Here is a 24412-nt window from a genome sequence, read left to right on the forward strand (position 1 = left end):
GTGACTCGTTGCGTATGACGTAGGATCTTACGCTCAATGACATAGGCACGTACAGTTTTGGATGCTTGGCGCGAGCTTGAGCGTCGAAGCGGCGCAGCTGACACTAACAACACGGACAGATTGAGGCAAAATGTAAGTATTGTGATTAATATTTGTGGACTTTTTCCACTTTTGTCTGTCAGGTTACACATATAACGTTGTTCCGCCGCAGTTGACAACAGCCAATGTGCTTATATACGTCTATACAGCCGTGTAAACTACCGAGCGTATGTCCGCTGTTACGGAGAGAAGTCTCTGGAAGCTAGCTGGCTAACTGTTATAAACCGCATTAGAGCACTAATATCAAATCCGAATGCCTACAAATCTCTCATGAAGCACTTCTGTGTCGAAATTTCAGGTTGTTTGCGCGTGATTTAACCAAAAAGGTGTGTTTAATGTAAATATTTTCCGTTTGTATCTGTTTTTGTTTTGCATAATAAAACTAAGGGCGTTTTACTGGTCTGGCCCGGCTGAGATTAAGTAGATTAAGTAGACTGTCCCTGAAGTGAAACAAATTTGACACCTTTGCCTTCGGTTTCCAACCTGAGGACGGCGGCCCCCTATCAGACTGGACCAGTTCACACAACAACTTTGTTTCTTTCATTAAAATTTCGTGGTTTCATGGCAACGATTTGAAAATTATGCCCCTTTACAGTGGAAACTCTGATAGTGATGTAGTTATCATGCAAGACCACAAGTAGGTGCTGTTGGTATCCTGTCAACATCAACAATGGAGGTGCACAAGTGGAACTGCTATAACAGGTGACCCTCTGTAGTCCACCATTGTTATTATTTTCCATCTACACGTGCATGTGCAGAAGAACTGTGGCGCTCGAGCACAGTAGCAGCATTTCACAAAGGTTGCGTTTTACTCCATTTCCACAGAGATGGGGTTGGAGCCGCTTTCAAAAAGTTACGTGTCTTCGAGCATCGTTGTTGTGTAACTGAACACCCAGATTTCTAAACATTGCATAAACAGGTTCTTAGATACTTTCCGTATTTAAATGAAACGTGTTAACATGATTAAATTGGTGCTTTATTTTTTTGGCGCTTTGTCATATTTGGGCATAACTGTTCTATAAGTTGTATGATGTATATTATGTATTTCTCAATATCTTTACTTTTATTTAAAGTTTGATTTTTTTTAATATTGGGATGAGATTTTTGTTTTTTGTGGATGAGCTCATCAGTAATACTCATTCCATCTTGGATATTCTCAGTCTCAAATGGTTATAATTATGCATTGCTACATGTTCACTCACTCTTTTTGCTTCCTGTTCAGTCTGCCTTCATATGTGACTCACTTGCACAGCCTAAAAGTAAACATGCTAAGCAGTGCGGAGTTTGTGGAGGCCCTGGACCGTCTAGGTTTCCCCGACGCATCGTCACTGAACCCCTCAGATTTTGATTGGGCGTTCGAATCCAGTTCGGGGTGCCATGACTTCTTCCATTTTATCTGCCGGACTCTCAACAAGAGCAATGTCATCACCGCCGAAGAGGCTCGTGCCTTCCAGAAGCTGAAGGAGTCCGGCAAGCCGATCCTGGATGAAGCGGCTTTGAGCAAGGTCCTGAAAACCTTGGCGCCTTCAGATGAGAGCGCTGAGAATGACCCAGCCCTGTTAAATTCGTCATCTTCCACCTGTGGCTCGGATGATGATTTGAGTATCGAGGAGTTGGAGGAAGAACTCCAAATGCTGGAGAAAGAGAAAGCGCTTAAGGAACGGCGCTGTAACAAGCTGCAGGTCTTCGCCATCTCCGGTGCAGGAGATGACCAACAACTTAACGCAGAGCTGGAGAGCGCGAAATCAAAGATGAACGCAGCCATGGCTTCTATTGAAGTGGAGAATACCGATACCAACACACTGTTAGAAGGCCTCACAGACAAACTGCATCAGCTTGAATCGCACTTGGCGAAGGAGGGGGAGCAGGAGCAGGTCAAAGAAGGTGATCCTGTGGCACGGGTCCCTGAGAAACGCACTGCCCTCTTGTCTCAGCTGTCCTTGGATTCATTCCTGGAGTTGGAGAAGAACAACAGGAAGAAACTAGCTCTGTTATTAAAGAGTCCTTTAAACCCGAGCGTTTCAGAGCTTCTTGAAACCTCTTCCACTGCGCACTCCACGGTGGACCGGAGCGCTCATGCAGACGAGGAGGAGAACAGGGAGCGGTTGGTGGCCTACAAGAGGGCAGAGATGGCTCGGATTCAGTGGTCCTACATCATGGCTCAGTACCAGCTGATTCAAGCAACCGCAGAAGAGAACGGCCTCATGGCTGGAATCAAGTGGCTCTCAGATCTTTCTCCCGCCAAGGTAAAACACACACACACACACACACACACACACACACACACACACACACACACACACACACACTTACTTTGCTCATGCAGTTTTCGTTCTGAAGGTGTGCCATTACTGTTAGGACTTGCTCTGTGAAGCACGCCATCATAAATCTGTCTTCTCTCTACCAGTATCTGTCAAAGTCCCCCCTCGGGGGTATGACTGAGGATGAGTTGGTGAAGGAACTGCAGGCTACAGAGGTTAAACTCGAAGAGATGCTCCGTGATGAAGATATTCCCGCCCTTCTGAGGAAGGCGGCCAGCTCCCTGAGCGTGCCGGTCGTCAGCGCAGACCTGGACATACAGCTGGCCAAGTGTAAAGACTACAGTTCCGTCCAGTCCGAGGTCAGCAGCTAATTCAAATATTTTTATCACGAGAAGGCCTGGAAATGTCTGTACTTCACGTACTGAATGGGTGTCGTTTTGATTTATGTTATTTATTTGAATTCAACTGTTTCGTTTTCGTCTGTTTGAAATTTACAATGTATGCCAGCAGGAGTTATCAAAAAACTCATAAATGAATCTCTCGACGCAGGTCATTGACTACTTACTACGCCACCAAGCGTCTCTGTGTATGATCCTTGTTGCTCTGAAGGAAGAGCTGAAGAAGTGGACGTCGTATCACAGTGACCTGGAAAAGCTGCACAATCAACTGGTGAAGGACAGAGAGGCAGCGTCTCTGAGGATGGAGTCCCTGGCACGCCTGGACCAGGACCAGGACCTCAAGCCGAGCCCTGTCATCACCTCCAAGGACGCGTCTTTCAGCAGGTAACAACTGCGCTTTAAAAGGGAAGTAAACTCTATAAACTCAACTCTGGTCATAAATCTGAACCACCAAGCAAAGTGCAGAAAATTCACAGAAGACTTCTAGGTTTGCGAAATTAGCAGACACAATACAACACTGAGACATGAAGTGAGATATTGTGACTCTGCTCTGACAGCTAGCAAACTAGCATCAGCCTCAAAGCCATGCTGTCGCGGTCAGTTTGTTAAAACATGCATAATGCAACTGCAATAGCAGATCCAGAGATCTGAAGGTTGAGAGGATGAACACCCTTCTCTCATAGCAGAGACCATTTTCTCAGGCTTACATACGAGGAGCTGTGATAGTCAACCAATCTCTCCTCAGACTGCTCCATTTTCTGGAAGACGGTTCCAGCCACGATCGCCCGGATCCTCTGCAGAGATTCAGTGACCTGGATGACGCCGCTCAAGCTTTGACGAGCGACCTGGAGTCGAACAGAGCCGCTGCGGAGGTCGCCCGTCGAGAGCAACGGGATGTGGCGACTCGCCTCGCCGGCCGCTGTGAGAAGCTGCACCAGGTGGTGTACAACGAGCTCCAGCACTTGTTCTTGGGCCCACACGCACACCCGGTGGCCACGGCTGGCAAGGCGCTCGTCTTGCCCAACGCACAGGTGGGTCCAGCTCTGACATTCACGCTCAGCGTGGCGTTTTGCTCTCGGCGCGTTGGTGTCCTCACTCGCTCTTCCGCCCCGCCCAGGAGCTGACGGCGCACCTCTTCGAAGTGGAGACCCAGCTGCAGAGTTTACAGAAACAGCTGCAGGAAGTCATGGGGGAAATCAGAGCCAAGCGTTCCGAGTTGGAGCGCAACAAACACCTCAGACAGGAGAGGGAGCTCTACATCCACTTCAACCTGAATCCCGAGAAACTGGAGAAGATCGTTCAAGATGTCGAAAGCAAAGGGATGAAGAAGAAACGGCAGAAATGAAACAAGCTAGAATATGCAGATTGCTTCAGACAGCTGAAGATATTTGTTTGAGCTGTATATGCGTGAATGAATGCACCACGATTGGTTTGAGATGTTACAACAAACTGATGTTCATAAAAACTGTTTTTCTGTAACCTTCCACATGTTTCCTGTTTGTCTTTAATCACTCTATAAATAAAATAGAATCTTGTCTATGGCATCGAGTGTTTTTTTTTTTTTTGTATATATCTTTACTATGTCTGTGCGTCACTGAACCAACTCTGGTTCTGTCTCGTTTAGGCATTTTGGTAGCTGAAGAATCAGGCTTCAGCAGGCAGGAAACAGCCAGCAGTTTTGTTGCTGGAGGGTATGGAGCAGGAAGGCGTGGGGTCGTACGCCGGAGCGCCGCTGTCCAAGGTGGCTCAGAAAGTCCTGGCCGCCCTCCGGACTCGGAGCCGATCGCCCTCCCGACGCAGCCGAAGCTTCTCCGGCGATCACAGGCAACGTCAGTCACAGGGTGTCCGCGCTCCTTCCTCCATGTTGAGACATGAAAATGTGTTTTCTGTTGTGATTGTTTAAATAGTTTAATGGAGTACAGTGCTTCACCGCACCTTATCTTTGGAAACATGGAAGATTCCAACCCCTTCCTCAATATTTCCTTTCAAATTTGATCACATAACATCAAAAAAAGTCCGCCTGTTCTCTCCATCTTGTAATTCCTGTTTCTTTCGCCCGCCGTACCAGTGGCGTGGTACAACAGCAGCCAACGGGAGGCGAGCAGCTGGAGTTATGAGGACTGGTTTACGGACGGGTAAGTCGGATTATACAGGATGTGCACAGACTTTGAAAACTTGTTTTTAGATTCATACCTGTCCTGCAGATTAAATAACGTGATCTGATTGATGTACCATGTACAGGTGACCAGCAACCATCTGTTTTGTGGCAAAATAACCTTTAAAATGAGGTTAGCATTTACATGAGTAGAAATTTATTTTTTTTGTAATCTTTAGTAGTTACATTTTTCTTGGATTTCCACAATTTCAAGTCTTGACTGTTTTTTTTTCTCTTCATTTTAAGCTACTTCTTCTGGTGTTTTCAGCTGTTTCGTTGATTTTAACGTTAAAGTTTAGATGTTACCATGCATGTTTTCGTTTAGGCGATTTTCAGTTATTCAGTTGAATTAACTGTTTCACCATTTTTAGTTATTTTGAAACTGAAAATGTTGACATTTTCCATTTCAATCATTTCTAGTAATTTTAGCTGTTTTTCCTTTTTAAACTTGAACAGATTTTAGCTGTTTATAGTCATTTTGGATTATCTTAAAGCCCATTTTAAAAGCTTTACATTCTGACAGCTTCAGTGAGTATTTGATATTTTTCAGCTCTAAATATGTTTTCAGTCCAGTAACTGAGGACATGAGGGTAAAATGACTGTTGACGTTTGTAAATTAGAGGTTTGGGGTTAGAGCCAGATGCAGTGTGACTTTAGAAAATTGCTTCCTAGAACTAAACCAATAAGCTGCTGTAATACTTATTTGAAAATGATGTAAGATTCTGGTCTGAGGGGAGAGAGAGGTGAAATACATTTAACACTGTTCCGCTTCTTTAATTAAAGTTCATGGTCCAGACATGTTGAACACAATGATAGCACTGTATCGTTCAACTTTAATTACTGAACTGAAGCATGAAAGCGAGTTAAAGAAGCCCGTCCTTTTTGTTCAGAGCCTTGTCCAGGCCCCAGGTGTCCTCCCATTCCACCTCTCGCTGTAACTCCTCCACTGAGAGGCCGGGCGCTCAGGCCTCGGCTTCCTATCGGTACTGGCAGACACCAGACGGCTCCCCGCCGTCCCAGGCCCCCTTCGGTTCCTCCTCCCGCTGGGATCGCTCGCCGCAGAGGCAGACGTCTCGCCCAGAAGCCCAGTATCGGCGCTCGCAGACGTATTCGTTCGGAAGGCGCTCCGAATCCCCCGCTTGCCGGCCCGGCCGCACTCCGGCGTTCTCTCAGGATGAGGCTGCAACATCCTCCTGCGGTCAAGACGGAGCTGCTCTCTGCCTCCCAACAGCGCGGACCACTCTACTGCATGAGGCTGCGTCCTGGAGGAAGTAAGAAACAGCAGTGTTTCATGTCTGTTATCACTGATTCACATTAACTGTTTGAACCCTGACTTGTGGACACTGAGGTTTATGGGATTTGGGTTTTTCAGTGGCTGCAACATCGCCTCTAATAAAACGTAGACCTCTGCTCCTGTCTCATCCGCCTTCTGTACTGATTCAAATAATTTCCTCTCCTCTTCTAGCTTCGCTGAAGACATCACGCCATCTTTCAACCTGGACATGTCTCCAGACGAGGTGTTCCAAATAACAAATCCACATAATCCTGATGCAGAGGACCCCTTCATGATTCTGCAGCAGGCATCGCCCTCCCCCGAAGTTTGCAACGAAACCGATGATCATAAAGAGAAAACTTCAGAGAACTGGAAATTTCACATTAAAGGGCTGAAAAATACCGTAGCTTCAGGCAGTCAGTTGAAGAGGAAGCAGTCTCTTGATGGAAACTCCGCTTTTCCTGGAAAGATACGTCTGTATCCCAGTAGCTTCCCAGCAAGGCAGGAGTATTCCTATGATCCATGCCCACCAAAACTAAAGAGACTCGCTTCTCAGTGGGCTGACGTGGAGCCGGTAGTGGATTTAGAGCACAAGACGGTGGCAGACACAGGGCAGATGGTGAGCAGACGACGTGTCAGGCAGCATGCGGCCTTTCTGAATATGGTCCAGTCTCACACTGCTGGAGGAGAGCTTGGGAACGCAGGACAGGATGACTGTGGTACAGATCAAAGAATTGCACTAATGGGACTTGACCGTGACAGTCCAGGAAGTAGCGCCACATTATCACAAAGGAGACACCAGAAGATCAGCATCTGTCGCGCTGCAAACCTTCAGGAGAGAGCAGAAACAGGCCAGGCGAGAGGACAGTCTGAGACCATCACTTCCATTCAGGGAGACGACAGCTGCCATGACCTGAAAAGAGAGGAAGTGATGGAGGTCAGGCCTGAGAATGAAACGGAGAACAAACCAAAGACGAGGACTGCTACCGGCACTAACCACAAGATGGAGACAGGAGATCTCCGAACCTCTGACAATAATACCAGACTGTTTGAGACAAACGACAGAGAAACATCTGGGTTTCCTAACATCGACAGAGAGCCAGGAGACGAAGTGCCGCCTGCAAACGGTGAGATCAAACACACATGTACAGGTAAGCACGTTGGAGTGATACTTTATAAACTCAAATCATTGTCAGTCCTGTCCACGTTGCTAATTAAAACTTCTGAACTGAGACTGAAAGCTTGTAAACATTAATATACCATCAACATGAATAAATACCGTGTTCAGAGGCTTTTGCAGTTCCACTAACCTCCACCAGAGAGCAGCATAGCGTTTGTGAATGTGGTTTCATCAAGTTGTTTATCAACTTTAAAGATGAAAATAAACTTTTAAAATTGCAGCATCTTAAAAATGAATGAGAGACTCAAAGAATGGCTGAATTCAAAATCCTGCTGTTTGTTAGGACCAGATGAAGTGTTTATTTATTTATTGTTTGAGTCTGTTCAAAAGAGACATTAAAGCAGGCCGTTCAAACACTTTTCAGTTGAATTTCATCCTTAACCGTAAAGGTTTTATGTGTTATGGCACATGAAAATGTCTATATTTTCACAAATCCCCCCCCCCCCTCCCCCCCCCAAAAAAATGGCTACAATCTCAACATATAGCCTGTTTTGTTAGCATTAAAATAGCATTAGCCACAATTCCACACTGTCAGGATGAGTTTTGTTAAGTCTCATAATGCAACAGCTGTAGTCAATGTTTTATAGGCATTCCACTTTATTTTCCACCAGAAGATTTTAATAAAATAGTTTTTATGGTTTCGATCGTAGTCATTTCCTGGTGTATTTTTTGGATATTGAGAAAATATTGACTTTTTTGTCATGTATACTCTGCACCAAAGCAAAGAAAAACTTCAAGATTTAAATGTAAAGGTTATCATGGCACTATTTTACCCCTTAAAATGAAATTAGGTTGTATATGGCCCCTGAAGTAAAACGTGTTTGACACCACTGATCTAGTCTGTCCTAATGAAAAAAAAAAAAAAGAAGAAGCTTGGAGCCCACAGAACCGATTAACTTAAAGACAAACTGCCAGAAGAAATCCAAACGAGCTGAGCTGAAGACAAATTGGTCAGTAAATTGACTCACTACTCCCACCTAAAGCACAAACGTGTCACTCCTGAAAGCGCTCCTTGAAGGAGAACACCTCTTGGTGGTGCTAATGTGTTGGAAGCTGTGTGAAAGCCCAGATCCAGAGGGGCTCTGCCATCCTCCTGCCTTCAGAGTGTCAGCGATGACAGTGCAGAGCCGAGGAGAGTGACGAGGTGTTGTGTCCACTCACATTACAGGAGTCCCAGTCTGAGCTGCTGAGACCACGCTGAGTCATCACACACACACACACACACACACACACACACACACAAATACGCAGTCCCGAGCTGCGTTGTGATAAAATGTCACTTCGATGTTACCTGCGATTTATTGTGCTGACTGACCCGCTGAGCTGTCACACGCTGCGAACGCGCCCATCCGCGCTTTACGCAAACACGCTTACACAACAGAACGGACGCATCGATCCAGGATGCGCTGGAAAAGTGATGATCGGATGAAAAATTGCTCCTCCTTCCTCCCCTGCAGAGGACTCTGGAAGAGCGAGTCGTCCCGTGCCGGCACTCTCCCGGGAGCGTGCGTCCAGAAGGTCAAGGTTCAAGCCTCAGTGTCTCCGTGGCAACCGGCAAGTGGGTGTCTCCATACATGAAAACCCTGACAGGCTTTTATATGAAAACATCAACAAGTTTCATACACAGTTAAAGAATGTTCAGTGTGTCACTTCAGAGTTCAGGCCCCGTTTACATGACCCTGTACTCACCCGTGTTCATCTTTACAACATATTGTTCTCTTCACTCGTGTGTGGTTGTGCTATGAGCAGTGTTCTCCAGTGGATCAACATTTTCAGCCTTTCCGCCACTTCCATGTAAATGGACATCGCTGTCAGAAACAATGAGTTTTCACATGTGCTGTCAGTTTTATTCATGATTAAAAAAAAAGAGGTTATTTTTTCATCCCTGTGCAGTACAGGTGAATTATGAATATTAGATTCTTCATTTGAAGCTTGATTACAAGTTCACAAATGATGCGATTAATCACAATTTAAAAAAAATTAATTGTTGACAGCCCTCCATCGATTAGTTGCGATTTATGCGATGAAAAAACTGACAGCACTTGTTTTAACTTCAAAAGTTGTCGTGGAAACGGGGCCTCAGATAGTTTTAGTATCAAAGCCATTGATGTTGCTTCTTATTGTTTGGTTGACTGGTGAGTTAACACCAGTGCCATGAAAGGGAAATTCTAAATTCTATCCTCATGGGAATAAGTTAGCCTATATATGTATGTCAGACCTTCAATAAACCTCACACACACACCCAAAAACACATTCTGAGAACCTTTGACAGACAGTGCAGTTTCGTCTTCTGTCTGGATGAACGTGTGTGTAAGAAGGTTCAGCTGCTTGAAGAAGAGAGGACAGAGTTGGCTAAGAGGACATGCAGCCAGGACTTCACTGTATTGCTGCAATCAGCAGCAAACACACCCGTCCACTCCCCTCCTCTGTAATTCTCTCACTCTGTCTCTCTCCCGTCTTTTACACTCTCACACTTCCACAGGCCGGGGACTGGGCTGCGGGCCACGGCCTGCCTCAGTTTTCTATCTATATCCTGTAGCACAGCACCCTGGGGGGGTTCATGACTTTGTCAGCAGGAAAACGGGTTGTGTTTACAGCGAAACGAGGAAGACTCTCCTCGGGGAGCTGATTCACAGGAATATCCTACCACGACAGCTATCGCTGACAGTCCTGCAGAACCCTGCATATCATTACATTACCGCACCGCGCTCGGAAAACTGAAGAATGGCCAGCTTCACTTTTTCTTTCTTTTAACCTCCGTTTTAAAGAACAGATGCCCAGTCAGTGGTTTTGCATAAACAGAGAAGGGGGCACTGCGTATGAATAATGTATTGTTTCTAAGATGCTGGGAAGGTCACGGGGAGGTTAAAATGTTGCTTTTTTCACCTGAAACGTTTAAACGGCTAACTTTCTTCCTGCCACTTATCCTACATTCCTCTGTTCCCGCAGTTTTTTGTATCGACGTTTACTGGGAAGCACAGCATGAAACATGAATGCACATATGCATAAAACATACCGCCCGACATGATAGTGGAAACATGAACCGTGACCACGGGGAAGTAACCATCAGCAAAACCACCAGCGAGTGTGTGTAACTCGGTTCCTGCTGCAGGGAGGCTCGCCGGCCGCCGTCTGCGTTTCTGTCTGGGACACATCGCTGAGGGTCGACCGCCTCGTCTGTTCTGTCGTCATCCACCTGCTCACCTGTTTATTTTTATCAGCCTTTCACAAACTCTGCGTTATCCCCTCTGTTCCAAGCATGAACGGGTGTGATTAAATCAGGTCTCTTTTCTTCGGGTTAAAACTAATTACGTGCAGCTCGATGTGTCCTATTTCATTCCCTTCACTCTTCTAAATGGATCTTCCATGAAGTACTGATATTCTTTGGGAGAAAGCCAGCAGAGGCAGCAGGAATCTTCTTTCAAATGTCTTCTGCTGTTACGGAGTCGGTCATTTCAAGTCGGTTCTTGCTTCTTTCTGTTTCCTCTGTTCCTGTCTGCACACTGCTCTGCTGTGTGTTGCTGGTTAGACCGCTAATGGAAGAACCAGAGGGAGCAGCTCAGGCCTGCCTGCAACAATCACCGGTGACCCCGAACAAAACTCCTCCTCTGTACCAAGAGAAGAGTCGGAAAACATAAATGCTCCCAAAAATCAATGGTGCCACCCTTCGCTGAACTCCGCTTTTCCCCTGAAGAGGAAGCACGACGTGACTCGACCCTCTGAAATCGGCCCGACTGCAAAAGGCAGCAGAGGTTTCCGCGAAGCGCTGACGTGTGACCCCAGAGTGAAGGATTCTGGGAAGATGACTTCAGATGAGAAGAGGCAGCTGCTCGAGAAGGCCGGGCGGTTTCAGGCGCTGCTGCTGACCATGGTGTACCAAGACGGAACCACTCAGCTCCATGCAGAACAGGTGAACACATCCTGCCCGAGGCCAGCTGCTGTTGAAAAGATTATAAAGTCAGGAAGGTTGTCCTCACATTAAAATTCAATAGGCTGAAGCCCAAAGTGTAAAGAACCCAGAATGTGTCTGAATAACATAGACTCTTAAGTTGTTCCAGATTAAGTTAAAATATTAAGTTTTATTAGGACAAAGCACTCTTATGTGACTTTACCTTTAAATAATACAGACAGAAAATCCCTGTAATTCTAGAAGAAACCTCCAGCACAGTGAATCCATTTGACTTCACATACATTACAGCCGCATACGGCACCAGTAAAGCAACACCGTCACAACACATGAACAGCATTATTTTTCTTAAGTGCAAATGCAGTGCAAAAAAATGCAATTTGATGTTATTTTTGCAAAATTCTAAGTGAATTTCTTGTCAAAGTGAGGACTGAAAGCTTATACAATATAATTATTCAACTCATTATAGTTGGCAAAATCTTGTTGTTTCTCAGGTTGGATGGAAACAGTTTCTATAAAATGCTGCTGCATCTGGCTGTAATCAGTTCGATATCTCAGTATTGTGTTAAAAACACTGGAAACTCCTCTGGGTAATTCTTGACGTAGATTTAGAAACATTGCCTGGCTGATCCAGACCCAGATGGTTTCGTTCTGATTTGAGGTCGAAGGATCGTAGGTGAGTGAAGGACTGTGCAGAGATCAACAAGTCAACATCAGACAGCAAACTAATGAACACACTGCAGATCTGACGGGGGAATAAAGCTGCAACCTTCGCTGGATTTGTCAAACATTTCATTCAGGGGCCACATATGGCCCAGTTTCATGAGTACGTAAGTGTGTACTCCTGTGGCTTTTCTGCCTCATTAACCAATGTCCCTCCTCCTCCACCCCTGAAGCAGAAGCTCGCTCCTCCAGTGCACGGCCTCCTCGTGCTGATGAAGAGCGACCTCACCTGCAGCGGCCTGCCGCGGGACTCGCCGGCTCCAGGCGACTGTCTGGTCTACCTCAGGCTGGAGCGCACACCTGCATGGGCCCAGCAGCAAACGCTCCGGAGCCAGCAGCTTCACACCAGGTGTGTGCTTGAGTGTTTATATCTGCTTGGAAAGAATGATTCATGTGAGCGTTTCACACAAAAGCACAGACAGACTTTTTTTTTTTTTTGTCTGCTTCCTGTAGAGATCTGCTCCTACAAGTGCTTTCAAGCCCTCAACTGGTGGTTTGCTACAAAGCCAAGGACTTCCTTCGAACAGTTCTGCAGTTTTACACGAAAGACCTGAGCTGGACACAAGGTATATATGTAATCTATATTTTATAATTTTCTCCTTTAAGCTGCTCATATTTGTTTTTGTCCTCCATCCAGTGGCGGGCTGTCACGTCCAGGACCCGCAGGTTTCTGGGTGGCTGCTGGACCCTGCAGATTCCTCCTCCTGCTTCCAGGACCTGCTGAATAAACACTGCAGGGAGCCCCACAAAATCCCCACCGTGGGTCCACAGAAGGTCCGTCGCCAGGCGAATTTACTGACTTGGTCTGTTTGTGCATGGCGCCGCTACAGGCGAGGCAGGGCAAATTTATTCATATAGCGCCATTCACACTCAGGGGAAATAAAGGAAGTAGATTAAAACAAAGTGATTAAGAAAGGCAGTAAAAGGAGAATAAATAGAGTAAAAGATTTATTAAGATTAGGGTAATAAAATTTGTAAAATCTGTCATTTATTGGAAAACCTGAGCAAATAACAGTGTTTTAAGTCCTGATTTAAAATAAGTTTAATGTAGATCAAATTGGATTTTGATGTGCCTGATGCTGATATTTTGGATATTTTGTATTTATTTTTAATTTTACTAGAAATCATGAGAAACTTCACTAAAGTTTTGCCTCCTCTTACGTTCTTGTCTTCACGTGCATCCATCAGTGTTCTGGGATTTCCGCCCTCCGAGCCCGAGCACTGGCACCTCAGCTTCACTTGGACTGAAAATTACATTCATTCGATTTACTGGTTTGGTCTGTTTTGCTGGTGAAGTAACTTTAATCACTGTGAAGGAGAAATAAATGGTGTCCTCTCTGGACATAATTCAACAGGAGAAGTAGGGATACATACGTCTCCTCCACACCTTCCAGCAACCTGCACCCTGCGTGGAGCAAACGTTTAATTCCCCTGCTCATCACTTATTTACTACTTTGATTTTCACGCCGTTCTTTATCTCGTGTTGTGAAAATTTGTGCTTACTCGCTTGTATCTGCTTCCTAACCTTTATAGTGGTGCATTGCAGTATATTTTTTGGCCTGTGTGTGTGTGTGAGTGTGTGTGCAGTAGAGTGACATCTTTGAATAGCGATTACAAAGATCACAAGTTCCCCTCTAAGTGCTTCAGATTCACCACTGAAATAAACTGAGCTTTTGCTTGCTGAAGTGAAGAAGTCTCATTAGCAGCGACCAGAAGCGCTCGCCTCAATCCGGCGCTCTGGAGGAGATTAGGTTAAGCAAAGCACTTTGCAGCTTCCTGACTTGTTTTGTCTCTGTTTCGCAGGTTTCTCAGGTCATCTCGGGTCTCTACTGCCTCTTCAGGCTCCACATGAAGCTCTCTTCTCAACTACAGGTCGGCTTGTGCAAACACAGTTAACACGGCCTGCCCGGTCGTACAGTACACACCCGTTACTGACTCTGTGTGTGTGTGTGTGTGTGTGTGTGTGTGTGTGTGTGTGTGTGTGTGTGTGTGTGTGTGTGTGTGTGTGTGTGTGCAGAGCCAGGGCCTGTGGGAGCTCTACTCAGACCTGGAGCTGAAGATGATCCCTGTCCTGGCAGGTGAGCATCACATGAATGTTTTACATGACTGTTTCAAGCTAAACAAACTATTTCTACGTCAAATTATATATTGTAGGAATTCACCAACGTGAAAATTTGACCTATAGCAATATTTAACCAATATTTATATGTCCATGTTGTGTAAAACAATACAAACAAAACAAGCACTATTAAACAACAGTCTTAGTTTAAGGTTAACTTTTAAATTTGCAGCATGAACCAAACAGTTTAACTTGCGGAGTTTTTCTTTGTCAGGTGTTTTACAGCGTGAGGTTGAACAGATTAAGGAATGCGGTTTGTGTGTTTTGTTTCAGCGATGGAGAGTCACCACATCCATGTGGACAAAGACGCACTGAAGAGAACTTCAGACCTGTTGGGGGTGAGGCGTTTTCTTGACATGGCTCCTGCAAATATGCTTTATTAGCAACAATTATAATAGACTTTATTTAGAGAGGACTTTCGGTAAAACTCTGATGCCTCAAAGTTTCAAAACTCAGATTGAAATCAGTTCTAAACAGGTGAGTTTCTCAGGTGAATAGAGATTTCATTTTCAGTGACGAGTCCTTAATTTAATATCAGATGAACATACATGTTTTCTATTAGTACTAAATATAAAATGCAGTTTGTGTAATGTGTTTAACAAGTGTCTTTCTTTTACCTTTTCTTTTAATAGCTTGACATCAATGTTCTTTAAATATTTATTGCATGTCTAAGTTATTCTGAGCCTCCTGGAATGGCCTCCTGTCTGAATGGCGCCGTATAAACAGACCGGCGTGGCCTCAGTGTTTAGCCGTGTGAAGGTGTGAGCTTCAGGGTCAACCTATTGCTGCATCGCTCTCAACACAGTGCGGCAGGCGGCGGCTGTTTTAATACAAATGAGAGCAAATAACAGTGGGAGGCTGCGAGGAAGCCTCAAAAAAAAAAAAAAAAAAAAAAAAAAGAAAAGAAAAACAGTATTCCCTCTTTTTCATTGTGAGTCAGATCAGCGCTGTGGTGGGTGGACGCCCTCCGGAGACGTGTCCTGTTTACATGCAGATGAAAACGTTTTCTGGAGACTACAGTACGGGCGATGAGGACGAGCGCGGCGCCTGTTCTGCACACATGCTTTTTACGCTCACTCACTGGCAGCCCTCGCCAGCGCCGGCAGGGGTGTTGTTGTGGAGACCGTCGCTGATATCTTGCCGTGTTGCTATAAATAGGACGGATAGTCTGTCTTTTTCCCTTCAAGAGAGGCTGTGCTGCAGGGGAGGAAATCGCTGTCTGCCTCTGCCAAAATGCCCCCCCCCCCAAGTACCGAGGCGCCCAAGTTTCTGCTGCAGAGCCGTTTGCAATGCGTCTCCGAAACGCGCCTCATGTTCCCACTTTGTCACGTCGGATGTCTCTTTTTTTCAGTCAGAGTTCCTCCTGCGTCCGTTTCAGATAGCGCTGATAACGCGCAGCGGAACAAGCGTCACTAAATGAGCCTGGTCGGCTTCGTGCGTGATTTTCAGACCATCATTCAGATCAGATCGGACAGGTGTGTTTTTCCCTTCACGTCAGGATCGAATTAAAAACTCCACATTTGGATTCACACTATGAAAGGAGAGATTAAACTTACTGCAGTGAGCCCTGGTGTTGCCCTGCATGTGTGTGTGTCTTTGTGTGTGTGTGTGTGTGTGTGTGTGTGTGTGTGTGTGTGTGTGTGTGTGTGTGTGTGTGTGTGTGTGTGTCTTTGTGGGTGTGTGTGTGTGTCTTTGTGGGTGTGTGTGTGTGTCTTTGTGGGTGTGTAGTGTACTGAGTACTAAGGGGGTAGTATCTAATATTGATGAGGCAGTCTGGAGCCTGCTCCAGGCAGTGAGCGAGACACACTGAGCAAAGTACACATTTTTTGGGGAAATTTGGGAACATGTCTGCCAGCTAACCCCAATTCTCCTCGCTCCTCCTTTTTCTGCCTCTGTCTCTTTATGTTATCTTTCATTGCTCTGTTCCACCCTTCGGTTTTTTTTATGTCCTCAAGTTGTGCCTGCCTAATTATGTCCTTGTTTTACAAATGTCGTGTTCGATCAGAGCCCAGCATCAGCCTGCGCTCCTGCCACTCAGCACTCACCCGTTCCTCCTTCAGCTTTCCCCCAACCCTTCAGCTCGCACACATTCTCAGCCCCATTTTCCCAAATCTGTCACTCTTCCTCTAATTTCATCATCTCACTCCCTCTCCACTCGTACATTCTCCTATTTTCTCCCAGTTTTTCTTTTTAATTGTCTCCTCTCAGACATGGTTGTTTGTCTGTGTTTTCCACATGATGAATTCCAGCACCTCTGGCACAGCAGTGGTGTCAAACCTGCGACATAACAAATATTTTATACCGGTATTGTAAATTGTGTTTATTAGGGATCATTTGGTTTGGACCGCAGTGCAAATATTAGTTTGTTTGGTTCATTTGGCTGAATTTCACTGCTCCGGTCCAACTGCCACAACAACTGGCAAAGCGTTGTGTTTCTGTTAGTGACAGAGCATGATGACATAGAGAGCATCATGTTTCCATGACTACCAAGCATGACAACATGAGTACCCTCGTATTTCCATGACTACAGAGGAACTGACTTTTAGCTACTTTTTGCAGCTTCTTCTGACCACTTTCCTCTAGCTGGATACTTCAATGCCAGCGAATTAGCAATTTGATCAAAAATTACTTTTCCTGAACGTACATATTTCAGTATTTCAGTCTTTATAATTTCCTCAGGAAAATTTGAGGTTGTAATACGCTTATTCAACTTTAATACCTCCAGGACGTGTTCAGATTTATTTATTTATTTTGCTCTAAAAACATTGAAGTTGTCAGCATTTTTACTTTACTTTCAGTTTCCTGGTCTAACTGACGCTGAATTAAAGGTTTACATGATGACCACTGAACTAAAATAACTTTGACGTCTCTCAGGGATAAAGTGGGAATATATAATAGATTGATGGTGGATGGTTGGCCGGTCTGAATATTGTAGGAGGTAGATTTTGGGGCTTTCAGTTTTCTCTGTTTTATTCCCGTGTGCACTTTATTTAGTCCTCATGTATTTTTCACCGCTGGCCCTGTATGTCCTGGTTTTTGTGAATGTGCATGTGTTTTCTCAGGGAGCTACAGTTTCCTCTCCCAGTCCAGAGAGAACGTTTCTTTGGGGTAATTTGGTAACTCTGTGAGAGGAAGCAGTATAGAAGACAGATGGAAAGATGACTGTACTCAGTGGTAATAACCATATAACAATATCCAATAGATTCCATTAGATGGACTTTAATGTCATGGACCGACTCAGTAACGATACACTCACATTTAAAAACCTCACAAACGCACAAAGGAAAAGAAAGATTTAAATGTTGTGTTTACTGTTGTTCAAAGTGCTGATACAACGAATTCCTGTCAGCAGTAACACAATACAGTTTGGATTTAACTGTTTTTTTTTTCTTTGTTAAAGGGACAGTGCATATTAAAAGTGAGCAAATATGCGAGATCTAATTGGCTTTTTCAGTCTCATTTCAATATGCTACAATATAACAATAACCATCGGAGCCACAGGAGAAGAGGAAATAAAAAAATATGTTAAAGTGTGAAGGCACATTAAATAAAGGGTATTGATAAGATGTCATTGTCCACATTTCTGTCTTTTTTAATGTCATTCTATTAATATACGGGTCAGGGATTATTATGTCGTGTTGAAATACCACAAAATTATTTAGCTTGACTAAAACATAAGATATCCTTTCATATGTGACATCAAATTGATGAACATGCAGTTTATTTACGTCATACATTAAAGTAATATTTACCCGCTCCGACTCTCTTCTCTAAAAACCTCCAGAACTTTGCTGCAGGGTTCATTCTCAGCTCTGAGAAATTAGTGTGATCATCTTTCAAAGTCTGAGAGGTTTTTGAGAGGCTGACAGTCACAAGGGCACAGAACTGACTTATCTCACCGTCTTTGTCATGAAACACAAACTGCTGTCTCAGGAGACTTTCCTTTGAGTGATAGAGAGGCCAACAAAGACCTGAGGTGTTGTGTTGCAGTAATAAACAGGATTTCTCGTCGACGTAAACCACACTTTTTGCCCTTATTTAAAAATATGAGACACAGAAATGATTTTTTTTTCCCTTAAAACAGCGTTGGATTTGTCACACATTTACCTTAACTGCTCGTTTTCAGCGTGGAAAAGGAAGATTTCAATCCAGCACTGATTAGAGGATCAGACAGCAGGAGGTTTTTTGAAAGTGATTATTAAAAAGCGTCTTATTTCTTGGCTTTGTGTGGAACGACGGGGCATGTCTTCCTGTGTGTCCTTGTCAGACTAAAATGAGACAGCTGGAGCAGGAGGCCCATCGAGAAGCCGGACAGATATTCCTGGTGACCAGCAGCTCTCAGCTCCGGGCGGTGAGTTTGCTGCTGCTGCTGCTCCCTGATTCCAATATGGTGACGACGCCACGCGTCCTTCAAGAGATGAAGTGAACTTGTGTGTGGTGTGTGTGTGTGTGTGTGTGTGTGTGTGTGTGTGTGTGTGTGTGTGTGTGTGTGCATGCAGTATGTGTACCTCTGTGCGTTCGGCGCCTGCTTCACTGTGCTGATTTTTACAATGTTTGTAGGTTTTGTTTGAGAAGCTGCGCCTTCACGAGCGCTGCGAGAACAAGAAGCTGCCCAAGACCATCAACAAACAGCAGCAGTCAACATCGGAAGCCGCAGTATGACACACGCACACACACACACACACACAGATACATTTTGACTCTGAAATCTCCTTGAAATGCAAAATACAGCCGCTCACTGTGATCTGATGTATCTTCTCGGCACACTCAGTTCAAATTCTTAAATAGTGATCAAGTAAGTTTACAGCTAAGTTCATAAAAGGGGCGGAGCATTGGTTAGAGACCCTGACTGGAGGAGGGACGCTTTGTTATGGATCTGATGGCCATTAAGCTTGTATTGAGTGACACAGTGTGATCGTAGCATGAACTGAAATCATCAATCTGAACAACATCAAACAAAAGATGAGCGCAAACTTTAAAAAAGTGCTATATTTTTTCGTTCTGATCTTTGGTTTTGTTGCAGCTGCTGCAGCTGCAGGATTTACATCCTTTGCCCAAGATCATTCTGGAGCACAGACAAGTGAGTCACCGCTGATATTCATTAGCTGGAGTGTAATATCTGTCTTTATTTAAAAGCGAGCTCGTGAATGTCCATGTTTTTGTTTCTTAACTACTATCTTTTTCATTATTAACCAGGTTCATAAAATCAAGTCCACGTTTGTCGACGGGATTCTTTCCTGCATGACCCACAAGGTGAGCCTGAACTGTAAACGTATTCACAGCACACATCCATGTCTTACAGCAGGATATTTCACAGCCTTGTTTTTGCCCCCTGTGAGATATAGATTTTTTTTTTTTTTTTTTTTTTTTTTTTTTCCCCTTCCACCATTTTGCTCCTGGAGGCTCAAAAACCGGCGAGTTGAAGGATGTCTGCAGGCGAGGAGGACTCCAGCAGATCCCACAGCTTTTGTTATCGTTTACTCACAGCTTGGTTCTGGTTGAGGCTCTAGAACACGGCTTTATGCACAAAAGGATCCTCTTTCTGTCGCCAGTGTCCTGCTGTGTTTTGCATTACGGCTGAAAAACACCAGCCTCATGAACCGTTAGGACTCGTTCGGTCTATCTGTTGTTTCCGTCACTAACCGTTTACAATGTTTTGATCATGTCATTGAGTCAGTAGAGTTGCGCTGCTGCTCCACTCTCACCGGTGTTTTGGGGGATCTGCCGGTAACAGCAGCAGCGAAGCGCTTCCACCTCCGCTGCTGCAGGAGCTCCACGTGCTCCCCGCCGGAGCCTCGTGCCGGAGAGCAGCAGCTCGTGTTTGCCAGGCTCTGCTTACTCACTGCTGCAAATGAGCCTGGCTGCTTGGCCGCCTGCTGAGGTCTCCTGGCTCCCGACGCCGCCGATTCGATTCACCCGGTGGTCTTTTGGGTTGCGCAGCCAGTGAAGACACTGCGGTCAAAACAAATATAAACACTTCGACTCAGAGCTTCTACTTTTGTGGGTTCAGGGATTCAGTCCAAATGAATATGATGCACGCACCGCTGAAATTAAACATCTGAGGTCTGCTTTAACTTGTTTTTCTGGTGCTTAAAATATGAGAAAATTGGGAAAAATATCAAGAATGTCTTGCACATTCCCAACCAGTCCTGATGAAAGATACGACAAGATATTTACGTTCATGAATCTGTAATCAGAGAATTGGAAAGCTGACTGGACTCTTACGTTAATCTCACAGTAACTACCGTTTTCTTCCTTTTCTAAACAAATAATCCACAAACCGAGTTCATTGAAACGCAGCTGAATTTGTGTAGTTCAGTTTACTTTAGGTTTATGTTACGTTGATTTACTTCAACTTCGTATTAGTTTAGTTTATTAATACTATTGGAACTGTTAGATTTAGTTTGGGCTTAGTTTAGTTTAATTTAGAGATCACTTGAATTTATTTCTGGTTTAGTTTGACTTAGTTTAGGCTTTGTTTAGTTAAGGCTTAGTTTACTTTAGGTCACCTTATTTTACTTTAAGTTTAGTTTGAGTTTTGGCTTAATTTAGTTTATTTTAGTTTACTTTGAGTTTAGTTTGACTTGGTTTAAGCTTAGTTTAGTTTGACTTATTTTAGATGTACATTAGTTTAATTTAAGCATAATAACAATTTGACTTACGCATTTTAATCAACCTTTAGTTTAGTTTAGTTTCATAATTCACACACTTGAAACACAAAAACAGTTCATATAGGTAATGAAAGTTTTACAAAGCTGGAACTCATCGGCGGAGTGTTTTATTTGTCGGGTTAATGAGTTTTTATGTTTGGATCTCACTTGTTTGGCGGCTCGGATCTCAATATTCTGGTTGTTTGTCCTGCTTACCGCAGCCTCGTCACTGGCACCGCAGCCTGTAAACAGCTTGTTCAAACCGAGCTGTCGGAGCTGCTGGGTCCAAACACAAAGTCCCAGTAATGATGGTGACGACCGTCGCAGCTGTTGTTTTCAGGCTGAGCTGGTCCAGACTCAGCCGCCAAGCCTCGCCCAGCGTGTTCATTACGGGAGCTACATGTCACACTCGGCTCCATTTAGCTTCTGTTTTTACACTGACCCGTTGTTGATCTATAATTTCTTTCTGTGTCTCTTCAAACACTTCAGAACTACATTTCCTCCACGTGGCTCCAGACGAGCGCTGTAACTGGGAGGATCTCTGCCAAACACCCAGTAAGTAACGGCGGCCCGACTCTCCTGCACTCCCCTCAGGACCGAGTGGAGCTCTCCGTGGTGCTGATATTTTCTACTCTGCAGGCGACCATTACACTCTAGTGCAGTCACTAGAACTGAAACCACCACAGCAGACTATATCATGAGAACTAAAAGGTTTGGAGTCACATTAATCTTCTATGCTTTCTGCCTTCAAGAAACATTTGCCTCGTTTAGTCAGATGAGGTTTGTAGGGACTCTATTGTGCTTAGCTGGACATTAAATATTTATATTGACTTTTCTGCTGATGTGACAAAATAACGAGCTGATTGGGTTTAAAGTTGAATGCGTCATCAAAAAATGTGTTTTTTTTAATGAATATATTAGAATCCACCCTTGAAGTATTGATGGATGTGCACATGCCGCTTTTTCAGTCATTACATTTGGGTTTTTTGCCGACATGGAGTATTTGAAAATGCAAATATTTCCGAAATTGTTTTATCAATTTGAAACAATGCTTGTCATGTTTGTATTTGCCTAATATTTAACACAAAGAGCCTCTACTAGCTTGTGTTTTTTAAGGTTATAACAGTTCTTTTACATCCTTCTCAAAAGTCTGAGTGCCATCATTTCCTTTGGTCTGTCATTATTCTTCCTGGTCCTTTCACCACCCGGCGCTCTGTTTCCCTGAGCCTCTCTCTTGTCAGAGACCTGGTGTTGACGCTCGCTGCATCGCAGTCACAAACACGCTCAAACTCTGAAGTTTTCACAGACGCAGATGTGGGGATACTTCTGCAGTGTTACATAAGATCCAGCTGGAGGATTGGCGGAGCTGTTTGAACGGCGGCAGGCCCGCGTTTCAGGCGTCAGTGTGCGGAGCGGCGCGTGTCACAATAATTCAGAAACATAAAGAGAGAACGTGTGGAGCTGATGTTGATGTTTGGAGTCGCGGAGAATCCCGCTGAAATATTCATGACATTCCTTGAGAGACGCACTCACGCATACACACAACGCCTGTACGAAGGAGTGACGACACACACTGAGGAACAGAGTCTGTTTCACTAAGCAGATGACAAAGTTGCAGAGTGAGACATGATCCTAATACAGAGATAAGATGGGAGGATGATTGATCAGAGACAAACCTTTGAACGTAATTTTTTGGCAATTAGTGATGAAGCACTATCAGGTATAAATCCCTCAGATTATTTAAGGACAGTGTTGCAGTACTTAAGAGTGGTCAGTTTCACGATCTTGTTCTTGAATCAGTCTAGGAATGGTTTTGACCTTGACTCGGTCTCAGTCCCTTAAAGTCTTGGTCTCAGCCTTCGTCTAGGTTTTACTAAATAGTAGAATAGTAGAGTAGTAGTATAAGTAGAACATTTAAACGAAGGTCAGCTTTCATACAAGAGTAAACAGCAATAAAAGCAGTGGAGTATTAACAACACAGTGTATGTTGTAGTTTATTTTATATATATTTATATAACTTCTAATTTACAAACCTCTCAGTCTACTACATGTCCAGACAGCTGAAGAACACACATGAAAAATAGTCCACAGCAAGCCAAACTGTGTTTCCTACTTACCACCTTGATCATCATCCTACACACACACACACACACACACACACACAGCTTTATATGGGGCGGTCGATAGCTCATTTCAACGTTACCCAGCTGTCAGGGTCCATCGGTTGTGCCACTGAGCACTGCTCTGTCTCACACACACACACACACACACACACACACACACACACACACACACACACACACACACACACACTCCCCACTGTATTGCCTTGGAGACTTTTCTAATCTGACTTAGTGATTTGCGAGCAATGTGAGCAACACGCTGAATTGATCGCGCTGCTACCAGAAGATGTATGTGACTGCTGTGTAACAGCAGTTTAACTCGGCTCGGTTCCCTCTGCTCTCACGCTGAAACAGGATTCAGCTGATCCTCCTGTTAGATGAGTAAATACCTCTGCTGGAAATCACTGTCTGCGGTAACTGAAGTTCCATTCAGCTCGCCACTTTCTGGACTTTATGTCATATTGTGATTATTAGAAAGCATGCAGTTAAGTAGCCCTTCATATTTATTGGTAGCCTCAAATCTATCAAAATATGAAGGTGCATACCACCTGCGACCACTAGGTGTCACTGTGTGACTGCCAAAAGCTGCTTCAGTTACAAAAAAAAGACATCTATTACTGCTGTATTTAACTGACACAGAAAGAGATCATGAAGGGTTCAGACTAAATAATCCCAGCAAATCCGTCTTATACACCAGTGTACTTATGTTAATATGATATAATATGATTATAAATCAAAAATAACAATGGATGTGACTCCCTTCTACAAATGTATTTAAATGAAATAAAAAAGTAGTTATGTTTTTAGCTGCAATTCCTTGTCAAAAATTACAAGAGAAAAGGCATCTTTAGAAAAGACCACCTCTTCCTTTTGTTTCTCGACGTCCTGAACACAGCGACTGCAATTCAATTCTTTTTTCCTTTTTTTTTTTCAATAGCACCAAATACAACAAAGTCAGAATAACCCCACAACTCCAACAGTTAGGATAAACCCTTCAGCTGAACCATCTCGTTTTAGAGAGAATCCTCAAAAACCACAACAGACAGAAGTACACATGAGTGGCTAAGCGAAGATGAAAAGGAAAAACTGCAGGACTCTCTTTTCAGTTCAACAGACATAAATCCAGTCATTACAGACAGATCAACATTATTAGAACATCCTAATAATGACAGACACAGAACAATTGTAGGAGAATCTGGGGAAACGTCCTCTATGTTATCCACGTCTGTCTCTCTCTTTCATCCCCCCGATTCCTCTGCAGCTACTATTGTCACTCCCAATAAAAGCCACACGATGCCCCCGAACTAACCTAAAACTGGCGTGGTGCCTGCTGAGACGTGAAGCGACAGCCTGGGTTGAAAGGACACAAGTTCACCACATCAGGATTTGTCCTCAGAGTAAACCCCGGTCCGGATATGAGCCGGAGTTACATCATAACCAAAACCCGTCCAGTCCCCATGCAGATCTAAATATTCATCATCAATCAGTCACACACTCTCGCATCAACAAGCTCTGCCTATTTGT

The 24412-nt window shown here is 44.2% G+C and overlaps 2 protein-coding genes across 3 annotated transcripts in view; both read left to right on the forward strand.

The window, feature by feature from the left end:
- The first annotated feature begins 74 nt into the window (after positions 1–74).
- haus3 (HAUS augmin-like complex, subunit 3) lies at positions 75–4238 on the forward strand. Of its 2 annotated transcripts, XM_030088479.1 has the most exons (6): positions 75–132; positions 1322–2345; positions 2507–2719; positions 2910–3142; positions 3504–3789; positions 3876–4238. In XM_030088479.1, exons 2-6 carry the CDS (start codon positions 1365–1367, stop codon positions 4101–4103), a joined length of 1941 nt encoding a protein of 646 aa, XP_029944339.1. In that variant the 5' UTR covers positions 75–132; positions 1322–1364; the 3' UTR covers positions 4104–4238. The 2 variants fall into 2 exon arrangements, with proteins under 2 accessions (XP_029944339.1, XP_029944338.1); XM_030088478.1 differs by lacking the exon at positions 75–132 and having other exon boundaries at positions 1216–2345.
- A 213-nt stretch (positions 4239–4451) lies between these two features.
- The window catches only part of poln (polymerase (DNA directed) nu), a 50571-nt gene continuing 30610 nt past the window's right edge, over positions 4452–24412 (forward strand). Inside the window, exons 1-14 of the mRNA XM_030084030.1 lie at positions 4452–4587; positions 8824–8924; positions 11061–11276; positions 12173–12345; positions 12450–12562; positions 12634–12782; positions 13800–13868; positions 14014–14074; positions 14389–14453; positions 18383–18466; positions 18676–18771; positions 19139–19195; positions 19312–19368; positions 21255–21320. Coding sequence (XP_029939890.1) covers positions 4452–4587; positions 8824–8924; positions 11061–11276; positions 12173–12345; positions 12450–12562; positions 12634–12782; positions 13800–13868; positions 14014–14074; positions 14389–14453; positions 18383–18466; positions 18676–18771; positions 19139–19195; positions 19312–19368; positions 21255–21320 — 1443 coding nt within the window. The remainder of the gene's footprint in view (positions 4588–8823; positions 8925–11060; positions 11277–12172; positions 12346–12449; positions 12563–12633; positions 12783–13799; positions 13869–14013; positions 14075–14388; positions 14454–18382; positions 18467–18675; positions 18772–19138; positions 19196–19311; positions 19369–21254; positions 21321–24412) is intronic.

This window comes from Salarias fasciatus, chromosome 3 (genome assembly GCF_902148845.1).
Source record: "Salarias fasciatus chromosome 3, fSalaFa1.1, whole genome shotgun sequence".
Lineage (NCBI taxonomy): Eukaryota > Metazoa > Chordata > Actinopteri > Blenniiformes > Blenniidae > Salarias > Salarias fasciatus.

What these genes read in the sequence shown, in the direction of transcription:
- haus3 (XM_030088478.1), top strand. Translation starts at nt 1,266, where the DNA reads ATGGTTATAATTATGCATTGCTACATGTTCACTCACTCTTTTTGCTTC. An exon ending in AAGGACGCGTCTTTCAGCAG is followed by an intron (nt 3,143 to 3,503) that starts GTAACAACTGCG and finishes ATCTCTCCTCAG; the next exon opens with ACTGCTCCATTTTCTGGAAG. An exon ending in TCGTCTTGCCCAACGCACAG is followed by an intron (nt 3,790 to 3,875) that starts GTGGGTCCAGCT and finishes CGCCCCGCCCAG; the next exon opens with GAGCTGACGGCGCACCTCTT.